The following is a 12,494-nucleotide window of genomic DNA, read 5'->3' on the forward strand; positions in this document are numbered from 1 at the left end:
TTCGTTTGCGCTTTGCAGCATAGAACTGCAATTTATAGAATGAGCCCCAGACGATCCTACGATCTCTGCACTTTGGCAGATCGTCTACACGCTCTAATCCTTCACCATCTAATATCACCATATCGCCCAGCCCTAGTTAAACACTAAGTTGTGATTGTGCTGCTGCCAAAGCCCCGGATGAAAACAAACAGAACAAATCCCCAAGAACTTCAGAATAACCCCATGAGTCATTGTTTGGATTTACAACTTCAGTGAAGCCTAATGACATGAAGAAGACTCCGACAGGATTATTCAGTGTGTGTGTGTGTGTGTGTGTGTGTGTGCGGCTAGAATTGTTTTAACATCAAAACAACACTTACAACTAGACAAGTCTTGGATAATTAATGGTATTATTCACCTCAAAGCACAGGTTCTCCCCAAGTAAATAGCAAAGCAAAGTTTCCTTCTTGCACTAAAACTGCAATGAGTCAAGAGCATCATTCTGGATAAAAGACTGGTCGTTGTCAGGGAGGTAGACTAAACCTTACAGTTACAGTCCACCTTTGTTTTTGTTCCAAACAGCAGCAGATTTTGTTCGATTTGACAGTCAGTCAGCCATTAAAAACAGTGAGGACAAGCAGCCTGCGATGATGCAAATCAAGCCTGAATAAAATGACGTAACTTATTGTGTAGTCTTATTATATGAGCATATAAACAAAACTCCACTGAACCACTGAAATAATCAAACACATGACCCCTGAGCACTACTCTAAACTTTGTATGTCAGATAGACAGACAGGGAGGATCTCAGATTTTGTTCCCGTACGATGTAAAAATCTTCTGAGCAGCGGGTTAGCAACCAGTAAGTAACAAATATTCACATCAACGGAGTGATGCCAGGTTAGGGGTTTTGCCAAGTCAAGCAAGGCTGAGTAACTGGTGTGATGCTAAGTCTCAAACTTAATAAGCCGGGCAGAGACATCTGAGCAGGAATCTGTCCAACGGCGGCCGCAGGATCCCCGGGATCCTGGACTCCAAGCCCCTGATACATAACGCAGTCGACCAAACTGACAAGTAAACCACAATTGGACCGCAAATATGTATCAAAGAGCCTTGGGCTGAAATGTGACACCGCTACGGCTTGCCTCCCACAGCGCCTGCAGGCAAAGCAGAATAAATGGTTCGGGGGGGGAAAGCTGATAGCTAAATTGGAGGGAGCGAGTGAGATAGTTAGTGAGTGAGGGAGTGTGAAGGTAAAACTTTAATAAGCAGCACAGTGAAAGGATTCTGGTGCCACATATACAAGTGGTTATGAGCTTTGATATATTTGATGTATTTTCTCTAATAATGTCACATAAGCTTGTCATCTCTGTACACAGCATGAATTATTCAATGGGATCATTTCATTATTAATCATTGATATAAAAGGCATATGCACTGATCCATGTGTAATGTGGGGATTTCCATTGATGCTTTTCTCTAACCATAAACTCTAACTATCTCTCAAGAGCTTCTAATGATCACATTAGTTGATATAGCCAATATATATGGGTTGATATGTTATTCTGAGTGTATGGGCCTCTGAGCATCTATTATCCACTTAGACTCACCACTCAGCTGCCCAGTGGGTTCACTAAATCAGAGAAACGGTGCGATCAATTTCATTAGAGCAGCTTTAAGTCCTGCCTGGGACCTCTCATGACAGAGTCAAAGTGTGTGGAGAGAAAACTGCTTCACTTCTATTATGAGTTCTTTAAAAAGGCTGTCTTTCTGTTTTTTATGTTAGTGCTGATGAAGCGTTTCGGTCGTGACTAACACTCAAACTGAACAATCAAATTCCCTCCACCGCTCAAACAGATAATGTGAAGATCAGATGAAATCCCGGTCTTGCCACTTGGCTCTTATTTTCTTCGGCCGGCACATTTCATAAATATTAGTTCACTGCCTTCTGGTTCCCCTCCTAGTCACAGAAGACCGTACAGCGTCCCCCCACAAGAAACCACATCTTACTCCTTATTTCAATAATTACAGACCTACAGTTCTTGAAAAGTGCAGCTTTGCTCCTAGTAGGGTTCACATTACAGGAGTATTAAAAACAAATTTTCTTCTCTGTAATTACAAACATAACTCGTATTACCAGTTTAGAAAATGCACAGCACATCACACGTTTTACATTACTATTAAGAATGAGTTCACTGTTTGCCAGTAGGCACTGTTTAACTTCTGACTTACAGACAGTTTGTATTAGTTTTTCATTTTTTCTTAATTTTACCTTCTTCCCTGATACTGTTGTCTCATTTCCAACTTTTTCAAACCACAACAACATTGTTAAGTTAAATGATGTAGTGAATATTCAATGTAATTTTCAGACATTTTCAAATAATTCCATCATAATTCTGTGAAACTAATCTAGAGAGTAAATATAAATGATGTCTTATGTAACTCTAATGAGTTAGTCAGAACAGTTGGACACTGCACTGTGTAACTGGTGCAACCTACTGCATCGACTGCAGTGCGAAGGACACTCACTTAGAGACTTTCTGCCTTTCCCAGAACCTGGACTCCTTCACTTTGAACCATGGGAAGCTTCGGTCCATTTGCTGAAAGAGAAAAACACGAGATGAAGTTTGCATATCAGGCCGCCTGAGCCCTTGCACAGACTTCCAACCATCTGGGGCAAGATGGTGGTTAGTCATAACTGTAATTGAACAGAAGGGACATAGCTTGATGTTGCCATACTTGACTAATATACTTAACCTATATCTGCTGCAAAGGGCGTCCAAATCAGTGGATCAAGAAACTATTTCTGATTTTGATTTTCAAAAATATGACATGTGCTTTTTTAGCATGTACGTAAATCTGTGTCAGAAATAACATCACATCATATACATTTATTAAAAACTATACTATAAATATATAAACCATATGATCCGCAGCTGGTCTGAGATTCTTACCCTGATAAAGAAAGACTTGACCATGCTGTTGGCTTTCCTGCTTTCAGGCTGGCCACCGTCACCGTTGAGGGCTGTCTGAATGATCCGCACTATGTCGTCACTAAAGTCCAGCTGGAGAGAGGTGAACAGACACACACAAGAGAAGAACTGTTAAAAAATGCTAATAAAAATGAGAGGAAAGGTTAACTAACACCTATCAGCTATCTACTGCATGTTCTTGACCACTAACCTGAGAGAACAGGACACATACAAGTTTCAAATCTTCGACAAAAAATGTTTTAAAGGTTAAAGCAGAAGTAAGTGGAATATTTGTGTTAATATAAGTCTTAAATAGTTACAGCAATCACTTCTATAGAGTGTTTGGTCTGAAACACGGGTCTGTCAGTCACTCTGCTCTGCTGTAAGCCGAGGAGAAAACTTTCCTTGTATCCTACAACCTTTATCCAATGAGGAGAGAGAACGGCATAAAGGGGCGGTCCTCTCTGTGTGTGCAGCCAAGGGATGCGCGTGAATGTGGTGACGTAGGGACGAGGGCGGGGACTGCTAACTCCATCTGCTGACAGGAAGTTAGACAAAACGACCGGATCGCTTACTTCTGCTTTAAAGGATAGTTCGACATTTTGGCAACGCTCCGTAGCGTAGCTCTGAGCAGCTCGCGGCTCTGCTCCGCTGTTCTAAAAATATCTTGCATTGACAATTAAAGGTAACAAACCTACTGCTATGACTATAGGGATTATGGCAATGGGCCAATTTGCAAAAAATGTTGAACTATCCTTTTAAAGGATATGAAGCATTTTCTAAAGTAAAAAGTATAAAAGACTCGATAGAAGTCGGAGGTTATGTGATCTATGCAAAGATGGCCAGATTGGTGATGAGTTCCATGTTTTGTTTGAATCCAAGAACACATGTATTGTATAGACTGATTCGGCGACGTCACCGGAAATCGAACGGCCGCCATTACTGCGGTGACAACTCACAGTCAGGCAGCTGTTGGCTCTGTGCGCGAAGCGGGCATTTGAATGCAAGTGGACCTTTTCTCTTCCCTTTCTCTTCTGCGAACATGTCCAGGAAGGCTGGGAGGACATGTGCCGTCCTCGACTGCTCTAATATCAGCAAAACACAGCCCCTTCCTTCAGGAGGAGTGTCCGTGTTTAGACCGTAACGTTACGTACAGCGTGTCGTCAGCAGCAGCAGCAGCAGCAGCAGCAGCCGCCAGCGACGCAGTCACAGCTGACCTGTACAACCTGGCTACCCTCCCTTCTCACCGTTACCTTCACATCGTGTGGACAGTCTGTGAATGTCTCACTGATCCCTTCGATATGATGTGATCATGGTCGTCTAAAAGCCGGTGTAAAATATGTCCGACCCATCCGGAGCTCAGGTAATTTTGACCATAAATCAGAGACTTGTAATTGACGTTTTTTCTGATCATCGGAGGCCAGCTGGTCAATAAAATATTCTTGAATATCTAAAACAAAGCAAAAGTTGTTGTTGTTTTTATAATCTTATTCATGTAGCCTGTCCACATGATTAAATATCCCGCTGCTGGCTTGCTAACGTCAGCACGCATAACGTACCGGTATGTTATATCGTTTATGATACAGTCTCTTATCTCCCTGGTACTCTAATCTTTCCTGCTAATCGCTCAAACAAATGATTAATTACTAAATTAATATTGGTATTCATGTAAGATACCTTAATCAGTTACTGGGGGGCACTAAACATCACAAATGCAGCCTATTTATGATGCTGTCATAGAGAATCAGTTTACTATGACTGACACATGTCACCGCAGCAATGGCGCCACCGCAAGATGGCGGCATACACAAAACGTTCTCCGAATTCGTCTATATCTAAGAGAAAAATACCTCCCTAAATACTATGTTCATCGCCCATCTATGTTTAAACTAATTTTGTTATTACAGTCTGATAAAACAAAAGTTATTTATAAGCTAGGTGCCTTTCTGAAACGTGTCCTTCCTCTGTTTAAGTGATAGTTTTTGCTCTGTCCTGGTCAGAGATGTATGTACAAAGTACAGCCCCCACTGCCTCTTGCTATGTTTGATTATTTGTACTGTTTTATTGTTTGTACTCCATACCACTTACGAGGTCGTGAGAAATAAAGTAAAGTGTAAAGTGTAAAGGAATAAAGAAAGTAAACAACCGAAAAAACAAACAAACAAACAGTGTTTTCCAACATCAATATTCCAACCATGCATCAAAGCATTAGGCAAACAGAGTCTCTGAAATGTTTAGAAAGTGTTTACACGTGGTTCGGTTGGATAGATCTCCCCTGCCGATCTCCTGGTAAATGTACAGCAAACAAACGCACATGCGCTTCCTTTTGACGGAGATGTAGAGACAACAGAAAACACAATGGGAACACGCGTACCACTGAATTGTAACGGCCCTGAACCATCTTTTTCTCAACAGTCTCCAGGTCTGGAGGGGAGTCGCTGGGAGCCGGGGGGGCGACCTCCGTCAGGACCGGGGGGTCGGGGCCTTCTGGAGAACGGCGGGATGGAAGACTCTCCTCTGTCTCTGGGTTCAGCTCGGGAGGCTTCACCGCCTGTACAGATAGAGCCGTTATGAACATCGGCATTCTGCTCATTATAAGCTCCATTTGCTGCTTGAACTGTTTCTAATTGAGTCTGTCTGCGTGTTTACATCAATATCAATATCAAACTCTGAGAAAATAATCGCTCGACACAATAGGCTCAAACTCGGGAGGACATGGCTGAGTTAAAACGCGGCGAAGGCTACAGAGGAGATGGATGAATAAAAGAAAATGGCATAAAAGGGCTCTCACACCATCCCAACAAATAATAAGTACATTGGACTTTTGCTCTCTGTCGATTGGACCATTCTGTGACTTTGTGACATGTCAGGCTACAAGATGAGACTGTTGTTCACTCATGACGTGACGTGAACATGTTATATCAAAATGTCATAAGTAAAAGAATGTTATATCAAAATGTAAAAAAAAAAAAAAGAGAGAAAAAAGCAAAAAGAAAAGATTATGATAAAGATTTTTATTCTGTGGGTAATGGGGGCGGGACTAGATCAGCTTTTGCTTCTCCCGCTTTCCCTTTCGGCCATGTGTATTGTATTATTTGAATTGAGATGAAGTGTGATGATGATGATGATTTAAATTGACATGCCCGAAATAAACAAATTGATTGATAGATTGCAATAGAGCAGCAGCATGCGCGTCTCACCTGTCTGTAGCGCAGCAGGTGCGTGGATGTGCGTGAGTTGAGCAGTGCGGTGAGGACGTGGCGGATGCTTCCCTGGAGCTCCCTCTCCAACGCCGTCCTCCACTCGGCCGGGTGGCGCTCCGTACATTTGGTACAAGTGTAGGCAACGCTCTCCGGCAGCTTTGACAGAAGCTCGTACATCTCATCTGTGTGGGGGTGGGGGTGGTGGGGGTGGGGTTGGACAGCGAAAGATGACAGGTCATTATTGCGCCCATTATTAAGTTGATCGTCTTTCAGCATCTCATCGGCGTGACAGCAGCGCTCCCGGGGCGGCCTGTCAGTCAGCTGCACGGGCGCTGGCAGCTGACAAGACAAATTAAACGCTGAAATATATTAAGTACAGAGCTCCACTTCTGATGAACGGAAGGTGAAGGTGTGTTTTAACGTGATTTTCCTATGGGGACCTACTAACCTGTCAGATTCTCACACTTGGCATGAACCCAATGGTTGCAACGACCGCACTCCATCATCTTGCTGTCGTAGTCGTCGTCGTCGTAGCACTTATCACACAGCGGGCAGAAGTTCCCTGAGAGAAAAGATCGCAACAGGTAACGATCAGATTAAACCGTTCAGTTGAAGATGGATTGGATTCAAATGCCCTTGTAATGTCAAGTCTGATTTTATTTTAAAGAATATTTATCGTTTCACCGCTTTGCTCACCTTTAGCAAAGAGTTTGGCACAATCATGACACATGGAGAAGTCGTGTGACCACTGGGCGTCCCAGGACTTCCCAGGTTTAGTGGCTCCACAACTTTTACAGCGCACACACTTGGTGCAAACCTGCAAAGCAAGAAAGAAAGAAAGAAAGAAAGACAGACAGAAAGAAAGAAAGAAAGAAAGAAAGAAAGAAAGAAAGAAAGAAAGAAAGAAAGAAAAAAAAAAGAAAGACAGAAAGATAGAACAAATGAAAGACAGAAAGAGAGAAAGAAAAAAGGAAAGACAGAACGAAAAAAGAAAGAAAGACAGAAAGATAGAACAAATAAAAGACAGAAAGAGAGAAAGAAAAAAGGAAAGACAGAACGAAAAAAGAAAGAAAGTCAGAAAGATAGAACAAATAAAAGACAGAAAGAAAGACAGACAGACAGAAAGAAAGAAAAAAGGAAAGACAGAACGAAAAAAGAAAGACAGAAAGATAGAACAAATAAAAGACAGAAAGAGAGAAAGAAAAAAGGAAAGACAGAACAAAAAAAGAAAGAAAGACAGAAAGATAGAACAAATAAAAGACAGAAAGAGAGAAAGAAAAAAGGAAAGACAGAACGAAAAAAGAAAGAAAGACAGAAAGATAGAACAAATAAAAGACAGACAGACAGAAAGAAAGAAAAAAGGAAAGACAGAAAGAAAAAAGAAAGAAAGAGAGAAAGACAGAAAAAAGAAAGACAGACAGACAGAAAGAAAAAAGAAAGAGAGAAAGACAGAAAGAAAGAATGAATAAAAGAAAGAAAGACAGAAAGAAAAAGAAAGAAAGAAAGACAGAAAGAAAGAATGAAAGAAAGAAAGAAAGAAAGAAAGAAAGAAAGAAAGAAAGAAAGAAAGAAAGAAAGAAAGAAAGAAAGAAAGAAAGAAAGAAGGCATTGGTAAGGTGGTGACCGTCTCACACAAACTTGCAGGCCGTTGATTAAAAGAGCGGAGCTGGTGTGAAAGTGACACCGTGAGGAGTAAATGTGGAAGCTGGGACAATGTGTGAACAGAAGGAGAGGCAGCCTGATGCTTAAAGTTTAGTCAGGCAGTGATATCGAATGTGGGGCTGCTAAGGGAGGAGTTGTGTTTGTTCATACCCAGACTCTCTTCTTCTTGGTGGGTCTGGTGGGATGGTTGGGACCCAGGCACTCCGGGTGATAGCTGTTTCGGCACTTATCACACTCTAGCAGCTGCTGCTATAATGACAGAAACCAAAAAAAAAAGTGCCGTGAGATCATTTCAGGGGCAAATTCAAAAATTTTCCATGCCCAAACCAACAATGCAGTCCCTATTCACAGCAAATTAGTACCAAATATGTCACCTAGTTTTGACATGTAATGGTATTATCCACTTTAGCCAAATTGCGTTGTCTGTCTGGGAATGAATGAACCAACGAGTTAGGTGGCGCATTACAGGGTTTTTTTTTTCAATGGAAGATCAGGGTATTTAAGGTTTGATACAGAAATGTGACAGTGCGGTTTACTTTATTCAGGGAGATGGATGGAAAGAACATCATTATAAAAGGCATTACGCTGCAGCTATGTGTGCTGTAGAGGGCAGTGCTTGGTAGGAGTTGTAGACAGCCAGTAAAGCGGAAACTGCAGTCAAGGCTTTGGGTCAACACAATTAGTCCAAGCATGTGTGTGCCATTGTCCTATCCCGAACTACGAGCAGTTCTGCCATTCATAAACACTCAAAAGTTAAATGAAATGGAAAAGTTAACAACCCTTTAATGGGGTTTCCACTCGACATGTGTCTGGTAGATGCAATATGTAGATATTTTATGTTCATGCACCACTGAGTATCAGTGGTATAATATATCTGCAGAATGTGAGGCTCACCAGGAGCTGGGGTTTCAGGCCTTTAAGCCACACTCTGTTGTAGAGCCAGAGGCCTGCTGCTGCTAAGTTGGTCAGACATAAAAGCCAATCAAAGCAATAGATTGCTTAATGCTCTTTGGGTGAAGATTTGTTTCATAGAATGAGCTGCGACGCATCCTGAGCGTTCACATCTTTTGGATGCGGACCGCTGAATGACCAGTAACCAAGAAGTTCATACAGGCACACTGACATGCACCCGCAGGCCAGAACCATCCAGCTGGCGCTCGATTGTGTTGTGTAGAGCTAATATGTTTAAACATCATTATAAAATGACAACCATACAAAGCTCGCGCCATGGAGTTAAATAATAAAATGGTGGCAGGAATCCAAGACGCTGATTAAGTGATGTCTGCTGGCAAAGGCTGCCGAGTTTCTTTCTAGAGGGAGATTCTTCAGTCTTTACACTCTGTCAATCTAAACTAAGCTTCTTTTGTCAACAGCTTTAAAATGAACAGAACTGATTTCAATGGCTTACTTTAGTTTTCTGGTGCTGGCGCCCACAGACCTGGCAGAACCGGCATCGTCGACAACACCAGTTCTCAAACTGCTCCTGGAGAGGGCGCTCTGACTCCCCCAGGCAAAAGAGATGGAAGGGTTCACAGCAAACCTGGCAGAAGACAAACTAGAGACAAAGACAGGGACAGAAGAGGAGAAGAGAAGCACAGGGAGAGAAAGAGAGACTGTTGGGATATAGATTCAGCTGTGAGAGAGGAGGAAGTTCATAATGACTGTTGATTTTGTTTTTTTACCTCAACATTTCCACTGCTTGCACATAAAAAGCAGAGCACCCTGGGTGTGACAGGCACAGAGGTGAGCAGGCTGAGGCCTCCAGCCTCCCACACCTTCTCCACATCATGGTCCCTCTTGAAATCCACTCTGATACGATGCACTCCGTCGCAGGGCGCTCGAGACTTCACCTGGCCCCTAGTCGAGGGAGTGCTCAGCCAGTTTAAAGTACTACTGCTGGGGGGTTTAGCGGTCAGCGGCTTCACATGGGGGAGACAGAGAGAGAGTAAATATTGATCACACGTGGTCCACACAAAGAGCATCCACAGTTTTGATGTGAATTATGCTTAAATAACAAGAAAATCTAAATAAAAAGCTCAAATAGCTTCTTGTCACCTTGTCTTTTGGTCTCTGTTTGGGCGATAGAGGAACAGTGCGAGAAGTTGGTTTCTTCAACTGTTTTGATTCAACTAAAAAAAGAGACAGGACATAACAGTCAGATAAGAACTGTATGCAAACTATACATTTTTATTTCAACGTTTATAAAAGAGACTAGAGAGAAAAAAAAGGTTTTGTACCTGTATGTGAAACATTAATAGCTGAGCTCTGCTGTTGCAGCGAGTGCTGCTGAGGCTTCTTCTTGGACTCGCTCAGAGGAATCTTGGGTGAGGAGTCTTTCTTGGGAGGTCCCTGACTTGTAAGAGGCCGATGCTGCTGCTGCTGCTGCTGCTGCTGCTGGGATGCTTGGTGGGACTGCGTGGACTGGGAGGGGGAGTTCTGGGCCGACGACGACGAGGAAGAAGAGGACGAGGACGAAGAAGACGAGGAGGTGGAGGAGGAGGACGAGGACGAGGAGGACGATGAGGAGGAGGAGGACGTGGTGACGGGCTGCTGCGGCTTGTGTCCCTTCTTGCTGGAGACCGAGAGCTGTTTGGGGTCCGGCGTCGGGCCCGGAGATGCAGCCTGGGCCGTGGCGGCGCCGGCGGCCTGGTGGGGGTCGACCGGGGCGGGGGAGGACGTGAGCGCCGGGGACGACTGCTTGGATGACGGCTGCTGTCTCATTGACTTCTCCTCTCCCAGCTTCAGAGGAGGAGTTTCGCTCTTTCTGCGGGGAGGCTCCTCCTTCGGCGGCGCGGGAGCGGGTTTGGGGCCGGACTCGGAGTTCGGTCCTTTGCCCGGGTTGAGGCCGTCCCTCTTCTCAGACAACTTGTTCTTCTTCTTGTCCTTCTTGCTTTTGCCCTGCTTCTGCAGAAACATCTTTGAGGGCATCCACTGCAGGTTCTGACACTTTCTCATCCTGTAGAAAGTCAAACATGCAAAGTTCAGCACGGAGTTTCTTAAATATTCCATTAAAGGTCCAGTGTGTAATGTTTGTCAAGGTTAAAAGCTGAATATACTACCAATGAATATATTTGTATAAGTGTATAATCACCATAAAATAAAATCCGCTTGGTTTTCACAGCCTTATAATTCTTCTTTTATACATATAGCAAGGGTCTTGCTTAGAGAGTGTCGCCATCTTGCGCCGCCATGTTTGTACGTAATGGAAAATCCAGCCAACCAGAGAGCACGTTTCAAGAGTTTCATGTTCATAAATTAACTATAGAAATACTTAAAGCAGAAGTAAGCGATCCGGTCGTTTTCGCTAATGCTGCGTTCGAGGCAGGCTTTTGAAACCGTAAATTACAGCTTCAAGTCACAACTTACGACTTTGTAGCGTTCCAGGCAACCCACTCGTGTTTTTCCGACCTGTTTTACCTGTGAAAGTCACTATAACGGCCACTCGTAACTTCTGACCCGTGAACTCGTACCAGATCGAACTGGTACGACTTCACAGGTCGAAAAAACAGGAGTTACGGGTTGCCTTGAACGCACCATAACAGTCCTCGTCCCTACGTCACCACATTCACGGCGTCCCTTGGCTGCACACACAGCCCTGCATGCCGTTCTCTCTCCTCATTGGATAAAAATTGTAGGATACGAGAAAAGTTTTCTCCTCGGCTCAGAGCAGAGCAGAGGGACTGACAGACCCGTGTTTCGGTCCAAACACTCTATGTAAGTGATTGCTGTCGGAAGATATAACTATTTAAGACTTATATTAACACAAAAATATTGCTTACTTCTGCTTTAATAGATAAATAATAGAATCAGAATGATGTCACTGTTTCTCCCTCATTTTACACACTGGACCTTTAAATCACTTTGCAATAACATGTTTTTCAAGACTTTAGAGATCTATAACAATCTGTCAAAACAAAAAGCTCATCAGCGACAACTTACTTGCAGCATTGCTTTTTAATGTTTCGGCCTCCAAACTTGGGCTTGTCCAGACAGTTGGTGCAGACACCGCAGTCTTCGGGAACCTGGCAGCCTGAGCATTGGCCACAGCGCCGCGACCGACGCCCCTTCTTGGGAGGAGCCTCTTGAACGGCCTTCTGCCGAGTCTCCCGTGGCTTTATGGGGGGGGATTGAGGCTCTGCCTCCTCAGAGCCTGCTACAGATGACTTGTCTGTAAGAGGAGACAACATCTTAGATCATGAATTCTGGCACACTGCACAACAGCACTGGTTTAGCTCAAAGGGTTAAGACAAATCTCATGACCCTAGGTCAGAAAAAACACAGCAAAAGGTATAAAATAAAGGCTGTTGCTAAGCACCAAAAAGTAACTAAGCTAATTCAGCCAGTAATTAAGTAATGAATAAGTAGTTAGTGTCTATACACTGTATTATTGAACAAGTGCTTTAAAGATGCACTCCTTCCATTGGCTACAAAAGTACTGTGAACAAGTTAAACGAGGTTGTGTATAGTTTCTGTAAGCAGTGTGATCTAGAGTCCACAGGGAGAATTTCAATATACAGAAACACATCCGTGACTAATAGATATGAATTAATTGCCAATATCACACAAAAAATGCCAGATGTCCAGTCGCTTGGCGTAAACACAAGTACACAGATTAAATGACCGGGCAAACATGTAAACAAGATGATGCTGCTAACTCTTGACATGTCACTGACATCAG

The 12,494-nt window shown here is 43.3% G+C and overlaps 1 protein-coding gene across 3 annotated transcripts in view; it reads right to left on the reverse strand.

The window, feature by feature from the left end:
• The window catches only part of kmt2a (lysine (K)-specific methyltransferase 2A), a 50,785-nt gene that overhangs the window by 19,980 nt on the left and 18,311 nt on the right, over positions 1-12,494 (reverse strand). For 2 of the 3 annotated variants that reach the window (XM_085796538.1, XM_085796537.1), the window contains exons 5-16: positions 11,756-11,984; positions 10,054-10,772; positions 9,872-9,945; positions 9,499-9,735; positions 9,225-9,371; positions 7,967-8,065; positions 6,851-6,971; positions 6,603-6,716; positions 6,152-6,336; positions 5,326-5,502; positions 2,934-3,044; positions 2,509-2,579 (exon numbers count right to left, since the gene is read on the reverse strand). In XM_085796538.1, the coding sequence (XP_085652664.1) occupies positions 2,509-2,579; positions 2,934-3,044; positions 5,326-5,502; positions 6,152-6,336; positions 6,603-6,716; positions 6,851-6,971; positions 7,967-8,065; positions 9,225-9,371; positions 9,499-9,735; positions 9,872-9,945; positions 10,054-10,772; positions 11,756-11,984 (2,284 nt within the window). The remainder of the gene's footprint in view (positions 1-2,508; positions 2,580-2,933; positions 3,045-5,325; positions 5,503-6,151; positions 6,337-6,602; positions 6,717-6,850; positions 6,972-7,966; positions 8,066-9,224; positions 9,372-9,498; positions 9,736-9,871; positions 9,946-10,053; positions 10,773-11,755; positions 11,985-12,494) is intronic. The other variant, XM_085796540.1, reaches the window with a different exon arrangement.

This window comes from Trachurus japonicus, chromosome 13 (assembly GCF_045865225.1).
Source record: "Trachurus japonicus isolate A0001 chromosome 13, Traja_1.0".
NCBI lineage: Eukaryota > Metazoa > Chordata > Actinopteri > Carangiformes > Carangidae > Trachurus > Trachurus japonicus.